Source organism: Dasypus novemcinctus, chromosome 1, assembly GCF_030445035.2.
Source record: "Dasypus novemcinctus isolate mDasNov1 chromosome 1, mDasNov1.1.hap2, whole genome shotgun sequence".
Classification (NCBI taxonomy): Eukaryota; Metazoa; Chordata; class Mammalia; order Cingulata; family Dasypodidae; genus Dasypus; species Dasypus novemcinctus.
This window is the reverse complement of record NC_080673.1, coordinates 89,530,133-89,555,217: the sequence shown is the minus strand read 5'-3', so window position 1 is coordinate 89,555,217 and position 25,085 is coordinate 89,530,133. Positions and strand designations below refer to the sequence as shown.

The 25,085-nt window shown below is 37.3% G+C and overlaps 1 protein-coding gene across 1 annotated transcript in view; it reads left to right on the top strand.

Moving 5' to 3' along the window:
• Positions 1–25,085, top strand: part of ENPEP (glutamyl aminopeptidase) — a 117,912-nt gene that overhangs the window by 57,742 nt on the left and 35,085 nt on the right. The window contains exons 11-13 of the mRNA XM_058294092.2: positions 4,335–4,414; positions 22,542–22,678; positions 22,799–22,854. Coding sequence (XP_058150075.1) covers positions 4,335–4,414; positions 22,542–22,678; positions 22,799–22,854 — 273 coding nt within the window. The remainder of the gene's footprint in view (positions 1–4,334; positions 4,415–22,541; positions 22,679–22,798; positions 22,855–25,085) is intronic.

Below are 25,085 nucleotides of genomic sequence, written 5' to 3'. Positions count from 1 at the left end.
TAAAGGGAATTGACTCAGATGAATTTTCAGATAACAATCTCCTTTCATAAAGTATTATTCTCTTCTTCTACAGTGGTCTGAGCCATGTTTCAAGAGAACAGAAAGCTCTTTATAAACACACTCTGTAATACGTACTCTGAGATAGATGACAGAACCTATTTTCTGACTTCCAGTTCAGGGTTTTGGAAACTAAGTCACACTGACAGCACACTCAGGCGTTTCCAAAAATTCAAACTGCAAAGTATTCAACTGCTCAAGGCATCAAAAAATGAAGAGCACCAGAACTATTAAATCAGGTACTTCCAAGGTGCATGTTGGCACCCTAACTAAAGAGGCATCGAGGAAGCCACCACGGGTCTTTCCTCCTAGAAGCCTCAGATACTCAGCCTTCCCATGGTAACTGAAACCTAGAGAACATGGATGTCTGGCTGTAATGCGAATTCTGAAAATTAATACAATAGTTTATACACATCAAAGGAAAATTTGAGTAACTAGACCAATATGAGATCATTCAGGGATTGTCTATGTATACTTCTGCATTATCTTTTCTTTATTTTGGAAAGGAAAGAGGATAATGGAGGAAACCTCTTTGTTTTTACTTCTTCTTCATGACAAGTGAATAGAAACATAGATCTGACTAGTTTTCTGGTAATAATTCAATCACAAAATCAATATAATAGTTATAATTATTATTCCTTAACAGCTATAAACTAGGTCTTTCATAGCTACTGATTTATGCTTTATCAAATTAGGTTGACCATATTTAGTACTGCCAGAACCTTTGGATATCAAAATGAAAAAAAATATTTCTCTCTTGTGAAACAAGCTTCCACCAGCTTCTGGTTCATTGATTTGTTGAACCAGAGACACACTCAACACTGTATTTAAACTAATAAGATTTGATTTTTTTTAAACTACTTGTTTGTTATGAATTCCTCTCTCACAGAAACAAAAATTTACTACCAAGTGAACTAAATATTATATAATCAGATGTAAAATAAAATTTTAAGTTACAATACATGTCTAAATTTTATTCACCGTGATTTAGAACATGAAACTTATCAATATTTAAACTTTATTCTAATATTTGTATTTAATTTCTATATTCAGAAATGATTTCCCTTTTATTTAGATGGATAGATGCATGGTTTTTAATGATTATTTGTCATAAAGTCAATATATTTGTCCCATTTTTGAAAAAAAAATTATATATGTATAGGAAAAAGATCATAAAAAATACGTTCTCTATCAAGAACATTTGTTAAAAATCAGTAGTAGCTACTGAAAAAAGAGGGGAGAAAAAGGCATATCAAAAGTGATCCTGGTGAGCGGTGTTGCTCAGTGGTTGAGCAATGGCTTCTCACATATAAAGTCCTGGGTTCAATTCCTGGTACCTCCAAAGTGATCCTGCCCTATTTTTCATTTTGTTAAAAAAAAATTAGATCATAATATATGCTTTCATGTACACACAAAGGAATTAGTCCTTCTCTAGTCCTGATGTTCACCTGCTCTCTGTTCAGATATAGTCCTATCTGGCAGACAGTGTGGTCAGTTGTTACACTATGAGCTGAATGGCTCCCTGTAAATATTTTCTCACTGCTTAAGTATTCCAAAATTAGGGAATTCTTACTGACCAGAAACTTTTTATAATCCAAATGGCCCACACATGTCTAGGTTATTGCTTCAGTACCATGGGCATGACCATCTCTTAGAAATGCGCCCATTTCACGTCTCCCTCAGGGGCATTTCACTTTCTGTCCTGCTCACCTGCCTTTGAGAGGCCCCTCGGTGTACACAAGCAGAGCAACGGGAGCAAGTGTGTCCCCTTGGGGCGACCAAAGTCATTTTCCTCACAGAGTTGTTAGATAGTAAGTTATACCGTTAAAAAATAAAAGCAGGGAAACGGACTTTGGCCCAGTGGTTAGGGCGTCCGTCTACCATATGGGAGGTCCGCGGTTCAAACCCCGGGCCCCCTTGACCCGTGTGGAGCTGGCCATGCGCAGCGCTGATGCGCGCAAGGAGTGCCGTGCCACGCAAGGGTGTCCCCCGCGTGGGGGAGCCCCACGCGCAAGGAGTGCGCCCGTGAGGAAAGCCGCCCAGCGTGAAAAGAAAGAGCAGCCTGCCCAGGAATGGCGCCGCCCACACTTCCTGTGCCGCTGACGACAACAGAAGCGGACAAAGAAACAAAAGCAGACAAAAGAAACAAGAAGCAGCAAATAGACACCAAGAACAGACAACCAAGGGGGGGGGGGGGAATTTAAATAAATAAATAAATCTTTAAAAAAAATAAAAATAAAAATAAAAGCAGATATTCCTGAATTTTAGATAACATATAAGAAACTAGCATTTTATTTAGGTAATTTGTATTTCTTTGACATTTTGTACTCTCAAATCCACTATTTACTCAGCTTACGTTAGATTCTGTAAGTGCTTCTAAATCTATAAAAGTAGATGATCTCTATCATGTGTCATTTTTGTCTTAAGATACTTTTGAAGACCATAAGAAGTATTGTTGAACATGATCCTAGTAGTAAGTATATCGTATCCCCACTTTTAGTCATGGCTAGTCCCAGAGACCAGGTTTCAGAGTTGATAGCCGCGGTGTGAAATCCTCAAAACGCATGAATGGCATCTACACGCTGTGTGCTCTGCTGTTTCCCACAGGTAACAAACATGAACATAATAATGGGGAGAGGTGGGAAAGAATGAAATAGACTACTAGGAGGCACCAAATCAGCAGAGCAGTGAAAGAAGAATGGGTGAAATATGTAGGTAGAAGTGACTTTTTAAATGTTTCTTTGTCTGTCTTCTGAGAAACCGCAAGGGAACTATCTTAGTTTGATTCCCTTGAAAGCACACCCTGGGATGATTAGACAAGTGAATGTGATTCATTAAAGAAGGGTTTCCAGGAAAGGTCTGCTGGAGAATGGAGAAGTGGGACGTAAAGCAAAGGAAGCCAAGCAAAGGTGAAACATTAAGCAGGTCCCACCGAGGATAACTTTGGCTCAGTCCTACAGGAAAGCTATGGAGACATTGCAAATCACACTTCAGAGTGGTTCAGACTGATTAAGGCAAGGAAACGAGAGGAGACTCACACCCATCATCAGGGTCCAAGGGCCACATCCAGAGCTCTTCTGACCTTCCTCGCTCAGGCAGCCTTGTGCAGGCTCTGCCTGAGAGACCCAGGCGCTGGCTGTTGGAAGAAAAAGCACAGTGGGAGCCAGGGTGCACAAAAATGACGAAGGAAACCATAGCAGTAAGGGGGAGCGCCCGCAGCGTCTGCTACAAGACCCAAGAAGCAATTGATGCCTTGATTCTATGAAACTTAAAGCCAAAACCTTCACTGCAATAAAATCTCTAAGGAAGCCAGTAAAAACTCAGTCCTAGAAAACCATTTTGATAGTTACAGAACAAAGAATTCTTTCTTTCATGTGGATAGCAAAAAAAAAAAAAAAAATTCTCCCTGAATTACACACATTTTATTCAATCTTCAAAAAGAGAACCATCAACCCTCATTCTCTGTCCGGGGCTTGAATGATCGCAGGTGAAGAAAAACAAGACCAACTTTCGGATGAAGCCCCACCAGTCAACGGTACATAGTCATCTTCCATCTTCTCCCAACTGATATGGAATGATAGGAGAACAAAGATCAAAAAGATGTTTAAAGCTTATTTTATGGGATTTCAAGACTAAAATGATAAGTATGCATTATATCAAAATACAAAGCTAAAACCCTCTCTCCCATTCCACAGTGAAGTTCTAAGGAGCTAAGGAGAACAAACTTGTGAAATCCCTGAAACATGCTTACCTGATGATTTTTCCTTTGCAACACACTGGTTCATGTGATTATATATAAGAGAACTTTAAAGAAGAACATGAGAACCTTTGGGATGGTGATGATGATAATTTCAATTTATTTCTAAAATATGTTATTTTCTTCACAGAGTGTTACAGAATGTATTTGATTTCTAAACATGTTTGTTGCTTCTTGATAGAATCTATAGCATATTAGTGTGTGAATGTTAAATAATATAATATTAAGTGTGATATTTACACAATATGTTTGTATTTATAAAATGTCTCAAGGTATTTTAGTGAAATAATCGTCTTTAGCTAATTTTTGTTGTAAAATTTCACATTTTATAGGCTTATAGAAATTGAGAGCAGTTACTTAATTAACCTTACCACTATAGTGTTGTATTATCTGAATTATTATACATTGTATGATCACCTATAAGGAAAATACGCTTGTCTGTAACCTTTTCTTTTTACTTTCTAAAATTATTTTAGTTTTCTATAATAAAAGCTAAATTTTTCTATTTTAAACATTTTAGTTATACCTGGAATATTCCAGTTAAATGGACTGAAGATAATATATCAAGTACTATAATCTACAATAGGTCAGAAAATGGAGGTAAATATCATCAACTGATTTATTTCTTCTTTGAATTAATGTTCTATGTTAAAGTAACATAAGTGTAAAGAAGCAACTATAAAACTGGAACTTATGTAAAATTCAGCTACAATAGACCTCTTAAATAATTAATTGATGATTCCAAATTTTTCCTACAGAAATGAGAACTTCTCTACCTTCTTTTTTTTTCCTTCTTAGAGAAGGTGTAGGTTTACAGAACAACCATGCATAAAATACAGGATTCTCATACACCACCCCAACAACAACTTAGCATTTGTTAACAATTGATGATAGCACATTTTTATAATTATAGTACTAGTTAAAGTCCATGGTTTAGCTTAGGGTTTACTGTTTGTGTAGCATAGTTCCATGGATTTAAAAAAATGTTTTCTGTTACCATATAAACAATCTGATATTTCCACTTTTCATCATGTTAAGATACACATTTCAGTGTTGTTAATTGAGTTCACAATGTTGTGCTACCATCACCACCATCCATTACCAAAGTATTTCTATCATTCCCAATAGGAACCCTATATATTTTAAGCCTCAATTTCCCATTCCCCATCCCCACCCCATCCCCTGGTGGCCTATTTCTAGATTTTTACTTTATGAGTTTGCTTATTCTAATTATTTCAAATCAGTGAGACCATACATTTGTCCTTTGCATTTGGCTTATTTCACTCAGCATGATGTCTTCAAGGTTCATCCATGTTGTTGCATATCAGGACTTCATTTCTTTTTGTGGCTGAATAATATCCCATTGTGTGTGTGTGTGTGCGCATGTGCATGTGTATATACACACACACACACACACGCCACATTTTATTTCTCCACTCATTGGTTGATCAACACTTGGGTTGCTTCCATCCTTTGGCAATTGTGAATAATGTCTCCATGAACATCAGTGTGCAAATACCTATTTGAGTCCCTGCTTTCAATTCTTTAGGGTATTTGCATAATAGTGGGATTGCCAGGTCATGTAGTCCTGTGCTTAGCTTTCTGAGGAACTACCAAAGTATCTTCCACAGTGGCTATACCATTTTGCATTGCCACAGCAATGTATGAGTGTTCCTATTTCTCTGCACCTTTGCCAATAATTGTTACTTTCCAATTGTGATTTTTTTTAGCAGTCATTCTAATGTTATCTCATTGTGGTTTTGGTTTGCATTTCCCTGGTAGCTAATGATGTTGAGCATCTTTTCATGTGCTTTCTGGCCATTTGTATATTTTATTTTGAGAGATGTCTGTTCAACGTCTTTTGCCCATTTTTATTTTTTTTTTGGAGGTACTGGGGGCCAGGGATTGAATCTAGGATTTCATGTGTGGGAAGCTGGTGCTCAACCACTGAGCCATGTTGTAGTCCCTGTATTGGTTTTTTGAAGAACCAGGAAGCAAACCTGGAACCTCCTGTGTGGGAGGCAGGTTCTCAACCACTTGAGTCACATTCTCTCCTTTTTGTTCACTTTTAAATTGGATTGCTTATTTTTATTGGTGACTTGAAAGATTTCTTTATATATTCTGGATATTAGACCCTACTCAGATTTGTGGTTTCCAAATATTTTCTCCCAATTTGTAGGCTGTCCTTTTACTTTCATAATAAGGTTCTTTGAGGAGCAAAAGTTTTTCATTTTGTTGAAGGAGATATTTATTTTAAATTTACCATGACTGACACAATAATAAATGTCCATATCCAAAGGAGAAGGATCACATACCCAACCACTAGAAGGACAATATACAGATTTCCTTTCCTTCCTTACTTCCATCCCTTCTTCCTTCCCTTTTAATTTTTTTTTCTTTTTATAATAAACCATTGAATTTCTTAAAATGTTATATGATAGGCCCTTTTTTAAATGTGGTCATTAAATTAGGCCAATTGTTTTTCCAAATCTGCATGACAAGAAAGATTCTTTAATAACTACAAATGATCTTTTCTAAGTTGCCAGCAGTAGCTCAAGGCACTTTATACATTTATATATTTGAAATGATTCCTAAATGAATTACTTGGCCCTTCCTGTGCTAAAATTCAGCTGTAACAACACTTCCTGTGCTAAAATTCAGCTGTGACTCTTAAACAGTAACTTAAGTGGACTTAAAATATATTTCTATATTCTATCTTCATTGATTTGTCTTTTCTTCACTTGAAAAGTTTTGGAGTTATGTAAAAATGAGGAGATCTTATCACATGTTCTCTCCTTCAAGTTGCTGAAAAATAATAAATAAAGAGATTGTAGTACCCTTCCTGGAAAAATCCTGCTTTTTATACTTTTAATGATGTATTTTGTTTTGTGTTTTTAAACCGTTTCTTATCTAAGACAAATAGTCTCTTTTCTAGCCCATCCATGAGGATATGGCTGCAAAAAACATTTGGCATGGACTTTCACCCATAGGCTCTTCAGAATAAAAGTAGAACATTCATCCTTTATGTACATAAAGCAAAATATTTTAAGTGTTAATTCGATATTGATTTCCTATTGCAAGTAACTTTTTACTCTGCTCCCAGTCGTTATTTTTTTAAAAAAGAAAACAGTTTTGTTGAGTTTTAATTCTCATACCATATAATTCATTCATTTAAAGTGTGCAATTCATTGGTTTTAGTATATTTACAGATATGTGTGTCATCAAAGTCAATTCTAGAGCGTTTTCATCACCTCAAAAGGAAATAGCATACCCTCCAGCTTTTAACCCGCCTTTACCTCCCAACCCTCCCAGTTTTAAGCAATGACTAATATACTCTTTATTTAGATTTTCCTATTCTGGACATTCCATATAAATGGAACCTTAAAATATGTGGTCTTTTGTGACTGGCTTCTTTCACTTCATATAATGTTTTCAAGGATCACTCATGTTGTAGCATGTACTATGTATTTCATCCTCTTTATTTCCAAATGATATTCCATTGTATGGGAATACTACCTTTTATTTTTCCATTCATTAGTGGCTGGGCATTTGGGTTGATGCCACTTTTGGACTATTATGGATAATGTTGTTTTATGAACATTCATTTTTACTTTTGGGGTTTTTTACTTTTATTATAAACTCTTTGTGATCCTTATTTGCATTAAAGACTCTACCAGCTCCTTTCTGGAAGTGGTACTGGTGGTGAGATTCCTTTCTGGAGCCCTTTTCAGCAGAGATTACTTTTACAATGAAACTCTCTCTTGTCATGAATGGCGTTATAAGGCTAGGGTTCATTGGGAAGTTTTCAGTGGGTTTGGTTTAACTATTACTACATACTTTTCCCATTGGTCACCATGAATAATTGAAGGTTGGAGGAATGTCTCTCTTGTCAGCTTCTCGATTTGCTGGTTACAAAGGTAAAAATATGAACAATTCATCTACCCTAACACAATTTATCCAACATCCCCATGGACTGATGAAATTGAGCTCCTCTCCATGTCAGTGCGTTTTCCAGATAGCTAATGCTCGGTCAAGTGCTTTGTAAGAAAAATTCAAGAGTTAACAATAAATGTTATTCTAATATGTATTTTGACTTAGTAGATAGGATATTCAGAAAATGATTTAAATAATTATTTCAAGCAAGCAATAACTGAGAACTAACTTATATGTTAGGTACTGTGGTAGATGTTGAGATAAAGCTGTAAAAAATGGCATAATTCTTACCCTCATGGAACTTATTGTCTTAGGGCATATAGATGGGGCAGCAAGCAAATGTATTATACCATGTCATGAGTACCTGGTGCAGTAGTGGAGAGAGTCAAAGGTACTCACAGGAGAACATCTGCCCAGATTTGATGGGAGCAGTTACTAAAGAAAAGATCATTTACACCTAGACCTAGGGCAGAGTTTAGAAAAGCAAAAGAATTGAAGGGTTGTAGAGGGGACATGTGTTCTGGAGAGAGGATGCAGGTGTCACAAAAAGAGCAGGGGGTCTCTATCCCTCGCTATCCCTCCGCCATTACATTTAACACACTTTTCTGTAACCATTGACTTATCTGAGTCTCCTCTCCACAGAGTATTCTTTGAGGAAATGGGGCTTAATCTTTTTTTCTTGTTCTGTATCTCCAGCAGGCACTACTGCTGGCAACCCCCTAATCACTTTTTATTGAGGGAATGAAGGAATAAATGTAGAGGCTTTGATGTCCACAGAGCTTTGATGACAAACCTACCTTTATCTGAAACTTCAGAATCATGTCTGGTCACTCGGCCAGAAGCAAACTAGACATCTCTTCCTACTTCAAAGTGCCTGCTCCATTTTTAGGCTATGCAATAAGTTCCTGTTTCCTGTTTGAGGACATCTTCAGCTCTCAGTTCAGAGCACAGATGACTAACATGTCCTGAGTTTACTGAACGGGCAACCAACTCAGGTTACCAGCCCATCCCCCTACTCCCATTTCTTTGACGTTTCATTGTTGGAAATTTCCAGACAATAGTAGGGCTTTCCCCAAGGCATTTTATTTATAGTTGTATTGGACATGGTATTTTGTACATTAAAAAAAGTAAACTTGCAATTTCTAACAAAAGAAAAAGCCTTCTCTGGCTATATACCTCAATAATCTCTCCTTTCATCTTTCGTAGTATATTTTATGCTGTCATTTTCAGTAGTCTTTATACTCCTTGTATTATTACTTTATATTTTGTTATTGTTCTGGGTTTTTTTTCAGGAGGTACTGGGCATTGAACCCAGGACCATGTGCATGGGAAGCAGGTGCTCAATCACCGAGCTACATTTTTTCCCCAATAAGAATTGGTTTTCCTATTTGTTTGTTTGCTTTTGTTTTTTTGTTTCTAGGAGGTACCAGGGATCATACCTGGGACCTCATACATGGGAAGCAGGTGCTCATGCTCATCTACTCCCCATTACTTTAATTTTTAAAAGCATCAGTTTTTAAGCTACGTATGCGCTTTCTTTTCTTTTCAACTAAATTACAAGATCCTTGAAGTCACAAACTATGCATCATACTTAACAAGAGTTTAGTAAATCCTAGGGTTGTTTGTCCCAGACTGCTATTTTTGTAGAGGTAATCTGTGTATATGTTAATTGTGTCTCTATTTTTAGAATCAGCTACTATTTTGGCTACATTTAGTATTACATCAAATTTTTGCATCTACGTTTAGTGTTACACCAAATTTTTGCTTTTAATTTGCTGCTTCCTAACATTGAGGAAGAATTGAAAATTATCACAAAAGTGCGAAGGGTCTTAAAAGGTGGTCTAGGACCTCGGAGATGGTATAACTTGGTGATGACTGTTTTTATAACTTGGTTCGAGGTTTGAGAATGCATTCTGGATGGTTCAGATATCCAAATTCTGACTATCATATAATAAGATATCACTAAAATTTGATAATAGTCACACCTAAATGTTTCATACCAAAATAATGATATGCACTTTCATTTGTATTGAATGACAAAGATAGATTCTTCATCCTCTCAATTGAATCTCTTAGAATGTCTGAGCTTTGATCAGTTCATTATGGATTCAGGGAATATTCATCAGTTTTGTCGTTGAGGAGCTTGATTTCATCAGTTCATCCCTTGTCAACCAAGTCTTGGAAGATTTATTCACATAAAACAAACATACAAGGGATTAACTAAGAATACTAAGTTGTTAATTTATACAGATAAAATATTTCATTCAAGTGAACCAAAATGCTCATATCAGCCAGTTAGAGTATATTATCCCAGAAAGAAAGTTTATTTAGAAAGGATAAAGGGAGAGGTAAAGTACTTCTATTATTTTAGAGAGATCATCAAGTGGTAACAGCTTTATATGTTGTATTAGCAAGGAAAGTCTGGTTCTTGCATTTAGAGCTATCAATAATGGCTTGATGCAATAAATTTCTCATTCAGGCAACAGTCAGAGAGAGGTGTTCCTAACCAGGCAGCTGTCCCACGTCACTCTCCTCCAAATGGTGGCTTATTAGTCCTCTTTTTCTTCTTTCCTGGTTCCTCTACCCTGGCATCTTGAAGACCCCTGCTGAACCTTTGCATCGAGCCAGCAGAGACAGGAAGATAGTGGAAGACCAAGCATGGAGGGAGGTTTAATGGACCAGGCCTAGACATGCATCTATTACTTCTGCTCTCATTTTCTGGCCAATTCTCAATAACATGCACACTTGACTACAAGGGAAGCTAGTAAGTATAGTCGAGCTGTGTACTATATAACACTGTGCAAGAGGAAAAGCAAACAGTGGATTGAACAGCTAACAGGTCCCTTCCACATGCACTTTTCACTCTAGGACTAGGCTTGCCAGATGGCCTGGAACACATGTGCACACTCTATCTGTTTGGCACCCGCCTTTCCTGCACTGACTGGAGACACACTGACAGATCCTCACTACCTAGCTTATTTTTTTTTAAAGATTTATTTCTCTCCCTTCCTCCCCCATCTCCCCCCGCCCCCACCGCCCCAGTTGTCTGCTCTCTGTGTCCATTCGCTGTGTGTTCTTTTGTGTATGCCTCTATTCTTGTCAGCAGCACTGGGAATCTGTCTCTCTTTGTTGCGTCATCTTGCTGTGTCAGCTCTCCGTGTGTGCAGCACCATTCCTGGGCAGGCTGCACTTTCTTTCGCGCTGGGCAGCTCTCCTTACGGGGTACACTCCTTGCGTGTGGGGCTCCCCTACGTGGGGGACACCCCTACGTGGCAGGGCACTCCTTGCACACATCAGCACTGCGCATGGGCCACTCCACATGGGTCAAGTAGGTCCTGGGTTTAAACCGGGGACACCCTATTCATTGAACCAAGTCCACTTCCCCTAACTCTCTTTTGAGATTATTTCTTCCCAATCCCCAAAATTATTGATGGTGATAAGCCTTCCTCATGATATGCAAGGTACATTTTTCTAGATTTACACTCATTGCATATTACATATTAAAATTATGCCTTCCTTGTCAGGGAGATTCGCTTCACACACACCAGGATGGTTACTTGCTGAAATGTAGGAAAGACCCTGTAACTATTTGTAACACAATTCTGATACTTGCTTGAATGGTTGATTTGTTAAAAACATTTCCACAAATGGATAATCAGTTCATTTTCATTTTACATTGAATTCACGTTAGTCTTAAATTCAGAAGTTGAATTTATTTTCCTTGACCCCAAATTCTTATAGTATACCCAACTTGAAAATTTTAGCTCTCCTCATATAATTTTTGCATCATTAGTTAAAAAGTATACTTCTTGTATCTTTCAGGTTTTTTTTTACTAGATGAAGTACAAAATTTAATTAAGACATAAACTCTTTCATTTTCCACTGCAAAATAATTCACTTAAAGGATCCATGCAGCACAATATGTATATCACCATAGAAAAAATGTTTATTCTTCTGGGAATCCCAGGCTATCCTAAGCTGTCTAGTTGTTTAAAGTTTGCTATAATTATTTATATAAGATAGTAATAATAAAGAACTGTTATTTTTGTTCTGTTACTGAAATCTACTTGGGCTCATATTAAATAGCTCTGAATGAAATTTTGAAAAGGTAATTACCAGTCTGCTCTATCATCAAGACAAATAATAGAAAAAAGGAACTTCCCAGAAAGAGCCGCTCTGAAGGAACAGTTCATTCAATACTTTTATGCGTAGAATTAATAAGAGACAGAACAAAACGACTTATAGAGTTATAGAGTATCATATGGTCATTAAACTTACATTTTCATATATATGTAATGCAATTGCAAAATGTTTACAATATAACTTCAAGTAAAAAAAGATTACTAGTCATAAAATGACTAGGATCTCAATATGTATTCTGTGTTTGTGTGTGTGTGTGTGTGTATGGAAAATGTACACACACATACCCAAACAAAAGACACATGCACATAGAAGATAAACAACATAATGGTGGGTAATTTTTATATCTTTTATCCTTTTTTTTTTTGTATTTTCCAAGTGTTCCACAAAGAATACACATGGCTTTTATATTCAGAAAATAAATAAATAATAAATGGGGGAAACAAAAGGAAACATGCACCTTTAATTCTACACACCACTGAGAATAAGCATCAGTACTTTAGTCCTACTTACTTCATTATATAACTAAACAACCTAACGGCATTTTGCTGTTGACAACTGTTCTGAAAGTAGAATGAACCTGGAAAGTCCTTAACTACCAACTTCCTGGATATCAGCTTCCTCATCTATAAAGTGATAAAAATCACAGTAACTCTAGAAGGGCTTAACTAGGTACCTATAAAGCACACTAAAATACTGTAGCATTTAGATGGATTGCCAGGAACTTCTCAATGTTATTTATATTTGCTTTGCTATTTATGGAAATGATGGCATATCTCCTTTCATAATAGTGGGGATAGCTACCATCTGTTGGATACATAACTATGTGAACAACCCTTTACCTATGTTATCTTTTTTTTCCCAATTAAAGGCAAGTGTTTATTTTGTATGAAAAAAATTACAGAATACTGATCACAGGAATAACTTGCCAGTTGCATGAGTAATTATTGTTCATATACTATAATGTTATTTTACATTTATCTGGTTTATTCCAGCTCTTTTTTGGTTACTATTTGTATGGAATACCTTTTTCCAACCTTTCAACTTTTAACCTGGTTGTGTCCTTATGTCTGAGGTGTGTCTCTTGTAGACAACATAGAGATGGCTCATATTTTTTACCCATTCTATCAGTCTATGTCTTTTGATTGGGGACTTCAATCATTTAACAGTGCTGTTCCTAAAACGGCATTACTTACTTCATCCATTTTGACCTTCAGCTCTCTGTTTTCATATTGTTTTGTTGTCTGTCTTCTTATCCTTTAGTTTACCCTTCCTAATAACCTTTATTTCTAAACTCTTCCCCAAATCTCTTGCCCTTGTTTTTTCCTTTCAGGCTGCAGCACCAGCTTTAGCATCTCTTGCAAATCTGAATTTTTGGTAACATATTCTAACAGTTGTTGTTTGTCTGTGAAGAGTTTGAACTCACCCTCACTTCTGAACGTATACTATACCATTTCTCTTCTCCATGGTTTCTGATGAGAGGTCGCCACTTAATCTTATTGAGGTTCCCTTGTGTGTGATGCTTTGTTTTTCTCTTCCTGCTTTCAGAATCCTCTCTGATATTTGTCATTCTGGATAGGTGTCTTGGGATAGGTCTATCTGTTTGTATTTTCTGTTTAGAGTGCATTGTCCTTCTTGGATATTGATTTTATGTCCTTCATAAGGGGTGGGAAGTTTTTGATCATTATTTCCTCAAATATTCTTTTTGCCCCATTTCCATTCTCTTCTTCTTCTGGGATACCAGTAATACAAATGTTTGAGCATTCTGTGTTGTTATTCAATTCCCTGAGACTCTTCCATTTTTCCATTCTCTTCTCTTTCTGTTTCCCTGTCCTTTCCAGTTCAGATGTGCTGTCTTAGAAATCACCAATTCTGTCTTCAAGCAATTCAAATAGGTTTTTATGCGTCTCTAATGTATTTTTAATTAATTTATTGAAGTATATCACTCATACATAAACATACATAAAAATAAGTGTATAATAATAGTTGTGAACTTAAAAAACAAACATATATAACACCATACAGGACTCTCATAACTCACCCTACTACCAATAACTTGCATTGTTGTTAAACCTTTTCAACTAATGATTAAAGAGCATTGTCAAAATATTAATACTAACCAAAGTATTTTCCCCCAACTAACCCTATTATTATTATTATCTTTATATCATTTATATGTAAACATACATAAACAATTAAGTGTTTAGTAAAAGTTGTAAACTTAAAAAGCAAACATACATAACATCATACAGGGGTCCCATACATCAACCCTCCACCAACACCTTGCTTTGTAGTGAGATGTTTGTTACAAATTATGAAAGAATATTGTCAAAATCTCACTATGAATCATATTCCTTATCTTACATTTGGTGTGTTTTTCCCCCAACCCACCCTATTATTATTTTTTAAATATGTTTTTTATGACAGAAGTTGTAAACTTATAAAACAATCATGCACATGTACAGAATTCCCAAACAACACCCCTCCATTAACAAACCACACTTGGTGGAACATTTGCTATTGATAAGATAATAAATATCATCTGACTGTTACCATGTTCATAGTGTACATTTGGCTCACACTTTCCATACTGCTTCATTATCAAAACAGTACATCTTTTACATAGATGCAAGAATATTATATTATTACTGCTAACCACAGTCCATTGGGCACTCCAGTTGTATTTTTCCCAAGCATCTCCACATTCCCAGCACCCTGCAGTAGTGTTGTACATTTGCTCACAAAGGACACTCTTGCTTCTGTACCATCAACCACAATTCTCATCCACTGATTTACTGTGCTATTCAGTTCCTAGATTATTCTCTAGCATTCTATCAATTGGCAATGACATACCTAGACTACCATTTTCAGCCACATCCCTATTTATAAACTAGCTGTTACACTATATGTTACCATTCACTCTATACATTTCCACACTTTTACAGTAAAGCTAATTAAAACTTCTGCATACATTAAACATCAGTAGTCCGTCTCAGTACTCCTCTTATCTCCTTTTAGAACCCACCCCTACCACCAGGTCTTGAAGATATTTTCCTACAATTTCTTCTAGAAGTTTTATGTTTCTTGCTTTTATTTTTAGGTTTTTTATTCATTTTGAGTTACTTTTTGGGTAAGGTGTAAGATAGGGATCTTCTTTCCTTCTTTCAGCTATGGACATCCAATTCTTTCAGCACCATTTTTTTCAATGGATTGTTCTGCCCAAGCTGTGTGGGTCTGACAGGCTAGTCAAAAATCACTTGACCATACGTGTGAGGGTCTGTTTCTAAACCATCAGTTTGGTTCCATTGGTCCTATGTGTCTGTCTTTATGCCAGTATCATGCAGTTTTTACCACTGTAGCTACGTAATATAATTTAAAGTCTGGAGAGGGTTTGCTTTTCCTTTTTATGATGTTTCTGGTTATTCAGGACCCCTAACCCTTCCAAATGAATTTGATGATGTGTTTTCAGTTTTTTAAGAGGTATTTATTTATTTATTTATTTATTCCCCCCGCCTTCCCTCCTGTTATCTGCCCTCTGTGTTCATTCACTGTATGTTCTTCTGCGTCCGCTTACATTATCTGGCAGCACTGGGAAACTGCATCTCTTTTTTGTTGCGTCATCTTGCTGCATCATCTGTGTGTGTGTGTGGCGCCACTCTTGGGTAGGCTGCGCTTTTTTCAAGCTGGATGGCTCTCCTTGCAGGGCACACTCCATGCGCATGGGGCACCCTTACGTGGGTGTGCCCCATGTAGCATGGCACTCCTTGTGTGCGGCAGCACTGCATGTGGGCCAGCTTACCACACAGGTCAGGAGGCCCTGGGGATCAAACCCTGGACCCTCTATATGGTAGATGGATGCTCTATCAGTTGAGCCATGTCTACTTCCCTCAATTTTTTTTTTAATACTGCGGAATTTTTATCAGGATTGCATTGAATCTGTATATCAATTTAAGTAGAATTGACATCTTAATGATATTTAGTCTTCCAATCCATGAGCATGGAATGTTCTTCCAGTTATTTCGGACTTTTTTGATTTCTTTTAACATTGAGTTGCAGTTTTCTGAATACAAGTACTTTATATTGTTGGTTAATTTATTCCTGACTATTTGAGTTTTATCTGTCATATTTTATTTTCACCAGTCTTTCGACACTTTTAGTAACTTTTGTTGATATAATCTTCATTTCTAGACTCTCTTCCAGGCCTCTGTCTCCTGCCTTTTTTTTCAGGCTCTAGCACACCCTTTAGTATTTCCTAAAAATCTGGTCTCTTGCTTAGAAATTCTCTCAATTTCTGTTTATCTGTGAATATTCTAATCTCACACTCATTTGTGAAAGACAGTCTTGCTGGATATAAGATTCTTGACTGGAAATTGTTCTCTTGTAGTATCTTAAATATATTGGACCACTGTCTTCTTTCCTCCATGGTTTCTGGTGAAAAATCAGCACTTAATCTTATTGGATATCCCTTATATGTTAGGCATTGATTTTCTTTTGCTGTTCTCAGAATTCTCTCTTTGTCTTTGGCATTTGACATTCTGATGAGTATGTGTCTCTGAGTTGGTCTATTTGGAATTTTTCAGATGGGAGTACATTGTGCTTCTTGGACATGGATATCTATGTCCTTTAATAAGGTTGGGAAATTTTCTACTATTATTTATTCTAATATTCCTTCTGCACCTTTTCCCTTTTCTTCTCCTTCTCAGACACCCATGACGCATATGTTTGCATGCTTTTTGCTGTCATTTATTTCCCAGAGACTTTGTTCAATTTTTTCCATTCCTTCCTTCATCTGTTCTTTTGTATGTTCACTTTTAAAGGCCATTTCTTCAAGCTCACCAATCCTTTCTTCTGTCTCCTAAAATCTGCTATTATATGATTCCAATGTTTTTTAAATTTCATTTATTGCACCTTTCATTCCCATAAGATCTGCTATTACTCTAGGTATGTTTTCAAATTCTTCTTTGTGCTCACCCAATGTCTTCTTAATATCCTTAATCTCTTTAACCATCTCATTGAATTTATTAAGGAGATTTTTTTGAACATCTATGATTAGATGTCTCAACTCTTTATGTCATCTGGAGGTTTATCTTGTTCCTTTAACTGGGCCATGGCTTCCTGTTTCTTAGTGTGGATTATATTTTTTGTTGATGTCTTGGCATGTGGCTTACTAGAGTGTTTATTCTGGGTACGATTTTTTTTTCTTCTTTAGAAAGGGCTTCCTGCCCTTTCTCCCTTGCTTGTTGTGCAATAGAAGCCAAGGTTGCAATTGGTGCTATAAGCTGTGGAGGCTCAAGCTACGCTCATTGTGCCAGGGACCAGTCAAGCCTCTCCCAACTTTCTCCTTTGCCAGGGGTAGGGACAGAGTCATAGCTGTGTGGAATAATCCAAGTTGTGAAGGCCTAGACTGTAGTTGCCCAGAGAGACTGATGAGGCTTCACGTCCCTCTCTCTCCTGCCTAGGGCAGGGATGGAGCTGCAGGTGTGGACAGCAATCTGTGCAGTGCAGGTCCAGGATGACTGCAGTTGCCCCAGTAGATTTCTGATTTTCAGTCTGTGCCAGCCAAAGGTACCTGCAGTTATCTGGATAGACTGGTCAGGGCCCACCAGTCTCCTTCCTGCCAGAGGTGGGGCTGAAGCCTAGTCTAGGGCTGCACGTTGATCTGGGTAAAGAAACTGGTTCCTCCCATCACTGTGATTTTCAGTCAGCCCAGCTTCCTACCAGGCTGTGGGCTGAGTCAAAATGGCAGCCACAGGCTCTTTCCAACTTGGGCAGATTCACACGCTAGCTGTTCCTAGGGTTATATCTTAGCCAGTCGAATCTACCAATCAGTAGCTGAAATTGGCAGCTGACTGTCTTCTCCTCCCCTTTTTTTGGAAATGAAGCTTCCAATTCCAGCCACAGAATATCTCCTGGGGTGGCTCATGCCACCCGAGTAAGATAATCACAAGCCTCTGAGGCCTGACTGGTAATTTCCCAGAGATGCTGGCACAGGTCCCTGCATCTTTCTCCCTGCTGGAGGTGGCACTGGGACCCCACCTAGAGCTGCAATCTGGCCTGGATATAAAGAAGCTGGTCCTGACCAGCACTGTGATTTTCAGTCCACCCCACTTCCCCTTGTGCCAAGTGCAGAGTTAAGATGGCGGCTGCTGGTCCCTTTCTGGCTTGCACATGCTCAAACTTTAACTGTTCTCAAGAGTATACTTTTTTGAAAAAAAAGTTTTTATTTTTTATTTATTTCTCTCCCTTCCCCCCCACCCCCAGTTATCTGCTCTCTGTGTCCATTTGCTGTGTGTTCTTCTGTGTCTGCTTGTATTCTTGTTAGCAGCACGTGGAATCTGTGTCTTATTTGGTTGTGTCGTCTTGCTGTGACAGCTCTCCATGTGGGCGGCACCATTCCTGGGCAGGCTGCACTTTTTTTGTACTGGACAGCTCTCCTTGTGGGGTGCACTCCTTGCGCTTGGGGCTCCCCTATGTGGAAGACACCCCTGCGTGGCACAGCACTCCTTGCGCACACCAGCACTGCACATGGGCCAGCACATCACATGGGTCAGGAGGCCCTGGGTTTGAACCTTGGACCTCCCATGTGGTAGACAGATGCCCCATCCATAGAGCCAAATCTGCTTCCCTAGGATTATACTTTAACCCGCTGAATTTACTCATCAGTAGCTGAAGTTGGTGCCCAACCGTCTCTTCCTCCCCGTTTTTGGGAAGTGGATCTTTCAATTCCATCTGTGAAACAGCTCCTGAGGCAGCTTGTGCCTCCAGTGGAGGATATGCACTGGCCTCCATGACATGGAGCACTCTACTTATGAATCTTCTCTGCAGATGGGCAGTCTTCTTCCATTCCTTCAAGGATGTAGCAGGATGCTCTTCTGGCCCCCAAACAGGTGGTTCACCTAGCTCCAGAGAGCTCTGTGTTTACTAACTGCCCTGTAATAGGAGCTCACTCTCGGAGCTCCTTACTCTGCTGCCATCTTGTTGGTTGTTCCTCTAATGTATTTTTAATCTCATCCATCATATCTTTCATTCCTGTAAGGTCTGTTACTTTTATTTGCAGGCTTTCAAATTGTTCTTTATGCTGTCTTAGTGTCTTTTTTCTCTCTCTCTTTTTTTTTTAGTGTCTTCTTAATATCCTTTATTTCTTTAGTCATATTTTCTTTAAATTCTTTGAAGTGATTTAGGAGAGTTGTGTAATTATCACTGATTAATTGTCTTAAATCCTGTGTCTTTTCAGGATATGTAGTTTGTTGTTTTGCCTGGGGCATCTCCTCCTGTTTCCTAGTACTGCTTGTAATTTTTTGCTGATGTCTAGGCATATGAATATGTTGGTGAATTTACTCTGATGGCTAATTTCTCTCTCTTGCCTTTTGGTTTTCTTTGTTTTTCCACAGCTTTTCTTTGATATTTGGTTCAACTTATTCATGATCTTTAAAATTGCCCAGCTTAAGTTTTCAAAATCAGGTCAAAGTGAGGTGCAGATTTTGTGCCAGGGGTTGGATACAGAGCATGAACAAATTTTGTCCATGCAATTTCCAGATCAACCAGAAGATGGCGCTTATCAACACACCTTTAGGTCTCTGCTTTCCTGTGTTCCTGTGTTGCATCTCCAGATCGGAGATTCAAAGTGGGTTCTGCTGGCCGAATTCTTTGATCAAAAGCACCCTGATCTCCCCTCCCTTTTCCCTTGAAATAGTTGACAAGGAGGAAGTTGTCTGTTTCCCTCTCAGTCGGCTGCAGTGAGCCAGGGGTTTTACCCCAGCTTAATATCTTGGGTCTTAGCAACTCATGTTTGTCATTTAGGCTTCCTTGTCTCTCTGTCCCCCTCCTGTCCTGGTCTGCTGACCCCCAAAGCAGGTCCTTTGGACAGTTTGGCTCTTTCTCGATTTAATTTTAAAAGAATGTAAGGCCAGGTGAGATTTAATATTCCCTTGTTTTTGTGAGAGCATTCAGTTCTGCCTGTTAGTCTGTCACCATTTTCCCACAATCCTCTGTTATCTTATTTAATCTTCACAACAGCCCTAGGAGGTAGTTTTATCCCTATTTCCCTTATGGTGAACTGGGACACAGAGAGGTCAAGTGATTTGGCCCAAATCTTACAGTTAGTTAAGTCACAGAGCAAGGATTTTTCCCAAGGTCTGTCAGACTCAAAAGTTCAGGCTTTTTATCCTGTAACTTATGACTCTATGTTTAGCAAAAGACACTCCTCCTGATACAAATATTCAAAGTGCACAGTTGCCAAAAGATTAGCCTCTTTTCAACAACTTATCCATGGAAGAATGACAAAGAAAGATAAATACTACATGAGTGAGGTAAGGGCTTTTCATTTGTCAAGTACCTCCTCTAAAATTTCCTAAAGAAACTTATTGTCTTGTTGAAAAGTTACCCATATATTATGAAAAACTACTAGGCCCTGGATATCTTCCAGACTTTGCAAACACTTCCAAAATTTAAATCATCTTTCCTTCTAAACTTCCTCATCCTCTATTCCCTAACGGCAACATCATTATTCATCCAGTCATGCAAGCCATCCTCCCCTCCTCTAACTGCCCACATCCAGTCAGAACAGTTGGGGCTGATTTCACCCATGATGTGTCCTTGTATCCATCACCACCTTTCTGTTTTCATCATTTCCACATTAGTGTAAGCCCTCATTTTCTCTTGCCCTAGATTATCACAGTGTACTCTGAATTAGTTTTCCTGCTCCAGAATCACCTTCCAATATATCTCCCACACCACTATCAAAATTATCTTTCTAGAAAACAGACTTGGGCATGTTATTTCCCTGCTTAAAAATCTTCCCTATCAATGTAAGTCGAAGCCACAATGAGATACCACTGCATACCTGCTTTTGTATCATTGAGGATGATAAGGATGGCTATTATTTTGAAAAACAAAACTAACAAGTGTTAGCAAGGATGTGGAGAAATTGGAATCCTCATGCATTGTCAGTGATCATGTGAAATGGTGCAACCACTTGGAAGTTCCTCAAAAATTAAACATAGAATGACCACATTACCCATCAATTCTACTCTTAGGTATATACCCCCAGAGAATGAAATAAGGGAATCAAACATATATTTGTACACCAATGTTCATAGCAGCATTCTTCACAATTCACAACGTAGGAACAGCCCAAGTGTCCCATCTACAGATGAATATATAAATAAAATGTGGTATATCCATACAATGGAATACTGTTCAGTCATAAAAAGGAATGAAATTCTATTATATGCAACAACATGATGAATCTTGAATACATTATGCTGTGAAATAAGCCAGACACAAAAGGACAAATATTGTATGATTCCACATCTATGAAATATCTAGAATAAGAAAGATTAGAGGTTACCAGGAGCTGGAGGTAGGGGGTAGAATGGGAAGGAGAGAATGGGAAGTTATTACTTAAAGGATAAAGAGTTTCTGATTTGAGTGATGAAAAAGTTTTGGTAGTGCACACTTGGTAGAATAACCCTGTAAAAATAATTAATGCCACTGAATTGTACTCTTAAAAATGGTTAAAATGGCTAATTTTATGTTATTTATATGTTACCACAATAAATTTTAGAAAACCTTCCCTTTCCCATTTTTTGGAAGATGGATTCCTTAATATGGCATGTGGACCTTCAAGCAGAAGTTACAGCTTATAGTTTGAGCCTCATGCCCTATTTTCCAATATCACACCCTACATTTTCACTACATTAAACTACCTGAAATTCTTCAAATATGCTTAGCACTCCCACATCATGATATAAATTGCAAACAAAAGAGTATGTGCATTGGAAAGTATTGGAGTAACATGAGCAAAGACTGGTCATATCAGAACATTGCTATTATTTTAAGTGAGATAATTAATTTCAGTATCTTTAACCTAAAACATTTGTCCCTTCAATGTTGAACTTCTAAAATCTATATCCTAAAGCCCTATGCAAATATTGAATGCCATTTTATAATGAAGGTTCATTTCATAAATCCATGGATGAAAATGCATTGATGTAATCAATTGAAAGAAGGAAGTAGAGAAGTTTACAAAGATAAATAAAATTGAAGAACAAGTATGAAATGGATTACAAAATCAAGAATGTTGTGTTTGAATTTTAGTCCTATGGCAGATCTTCCTGACATTTTAAAAGCATTGCAGTCTCTCAAATCATTGTTCTGCTTAACAATAGCCATTTCCATCAATTTAAATGTTGGTTTGAATATGTAAAATATTTTTAAAGTTTACATTTTTATATCCTCCCCAGGCTACCCCAGTGAATATTCTTTGTGTAGTTAATCTGTTATGATTAGGAATATATGGACTACCCCAGAAGGCATGCACTTCTGTCTTTAGGCATGATTTTCTTTTACTGACATATTGACAAGTGCAGAATTGTTTCACCCATTTGGTAAGCTTCTGCCAGTAAGAAGTGTGAGTCACAAATTACAAGACACTTATTTACATTACTTGTTTATTTTTCAGTGCACGCACTCCAGTGATGTTCTAAAGTTAAGCAACTAAATAAAAATTAGGCTTTGGGAGTTTGGATCCAAATCAAACTTGACTCCTTGAGCTAATATTTCTTTTCTCTTGTTTCTAACCTCTAAGTTTAATTTCTCTGTGTTTATAGTATATACAAACATGTTTCTCATTAGTGCTTATTTACTACTGCAGCAATCACTTTGAACTCTTCTAATCCTGATGGAAATGGTTTTCTCAAAATAAACCCAGACCATATTGGGTTTTACCGTGTAAACTATGAAGAACCAACTTGGGACGGGATAGCTACAAATCTCTCCGACAACCACAAAGTAAGAGATAGCAATGGCTGTGAATTGTTTTTTATTCTAAGAGCATTTTATTTATATTAATGTTTTCAACATGTTTTACTTTAAGAATCATGTTTCTTACCTCTTCCTTTCTCCTCCCAGAACTTTTCTCCTGCTGATCGTGCAAGTTTTATTGATGATGCTTTTGCCTTGGCAAGGTGGGTTTTGGAATGAGACAAGGTCACTTAAAAATACCATAGGTTTTGTCATGATTTTTTAAATGAATTAAACCCAAGTTAGCTAAACAGGAAGGATTTAAATATTCATCAATTTTAGTTTAAAACATCCAAAGCCACTATTTATAACCTTATTTTGCTTAACCCTAAAGCCACCTATTTTTTTAAACAAATCAATTTTATTGATACACATTAATAAAGCATATAACTCCTCCAAAGTTCACAATCAATGGCATTTGGTATAATAACACAGTTCTGCATACAGCACTTCAATCACCATTCTATAGCCACCTATTTTAAGTCATGCAAGCATCGTAGCCAAAATTCTGATATTAACCCTTAACATAAACACAAAACCCACCTACCCTTGACTTTGAGTAGGTTTTGTCTCTATCAGAGTTCTTGAGTTAATTAGGAGTAACATTTACAAGTGCCCAAAGGTACACCTTCAAAATTTGATTTGTAAAAAAGGGCGAGCAATGTATTTCATTAATTCTGTTCTTTGATCTCAAGCCCCTCTAAGATATTATGACTAGAATTGCCAAATCTGTTCAAGTCCTTCAGGTAAGAAGTCTAAGCTACGAGGCTTTGGGATTGATCAGAATTAAGGTACCATTTAGGAAAATTTCCTTTTTTTTGTCATGGTCTGAAGGGAAAAAAATCAATGTAGATTGAAGAAAGGTAGGAGTAGTTACCATGGTGTATCTAAATCTTTTCTCAGGTAGTTCAACACCACAAATATAACAAGTACTTATTGACTGTCTGGCACTTTTATGGGAGCTAGGGACACAGCTGATTTATTTCACTGACTTTGAATGGCCTCATCCTTAGTATGAGCAGCATACTGAGAATTATGAATTTTATTTTAATTTTGAATTTGAAATAAAGTTTGAGAAAAGAAAAAAAAACACAACAAATCAGATGCCGCTTCCTTAGGAAGCCTCTAATTGCCCTATGTTTGGACTGGATGATCCTCTTATGGGTCCCTATATTTCACCACAATGTTATATTATTAAATTTCCTCCTTTCCCCACTAGACTATAAATCTCATAAGAGTCGGCTCCCAGATCATCTTCCTATTCAGTTTACCCCAGCCCATGGCTGTTCCCAGCTTGTAGTAGATGATCAATAAATATATGGCTGGAAGAATAGTATAATAGCACTAAAGGCAGTAAAGAACTACTCTACACAAGCTTCCTAGGTATTCTACTGAGAGCCAGAAAACCTTCTCAACATTCTTCCTCAAAGAGGCAGTTATGGGGTTAACACAGAGTCTCTTGAACTAGACTAAAATCCTGCTTCTACATAACATAAGTTTCTTAACCTCTCTCTGCTTCAATTTCTTTATTAATAGATATGACCTCATTAGATATTCATGAAGAATAAATAAGATAATGCATGTAAACCTTTCAAAAGATTATTTGACTTTTAGAGAATGCCTAGTAAACTGTATTACTGTATTGCTGTTCAAGCAATACCATGCAATGGGTTGACTTAAACAACAGTGATTTACTGGCTCACATTTTGAGGCTAGGAAAAGTCCAAATCAAAGTGTCAATAAGGTGATGCTTTTCTCCCAAAGAGACTGGTGTTCTAGGGCTGACTGCCTCTGATCCTCTTGCTGGGTTCTTCTGTTACATGGCTATGCACATGGCAGCCTCTACTGACATCGGCCTTCTCCTCTGGTTTCTGCTGACCTTCCGCTTCTTGCTTCCTGTGGCTTTCTCTCTATCTGTCTGAATTTCATTTCTACTTGTAAAGGACTCTACTAACAAGATTATGACCATCCTGATTGAATTGGGTCACACCTTAACTGAAGTAACCTCTTCCAAAGGTTCTACTTACAAGGGGTTCACACCCACAGGAATAGATTAAATTTAAGAAAATGTTTTTCTGGGGTACATAGCTCCAAACCATCATACTTGATGATTATAATGATGATTCCAAGAATTAATGGAACAATGTGGTTTATAATCATTGACTCACCTAAAATTCATCCACCCTGGACATTAAAAAGAGATACGCTTTGTAAAGCTGTCCTGAATCTTAACTTAGAGCCCCTTTGTAGACACTACACAATATGATTTTTTTTTTATTAATCTTCAAGTTTAATTTTCCAGATATGTAATAGTAAAGTTCTTTTCATTCTGTTATACATATAATTCATTCATTTAATAAATACTTACTGAGTGCCTACTATGTACTCAATATAT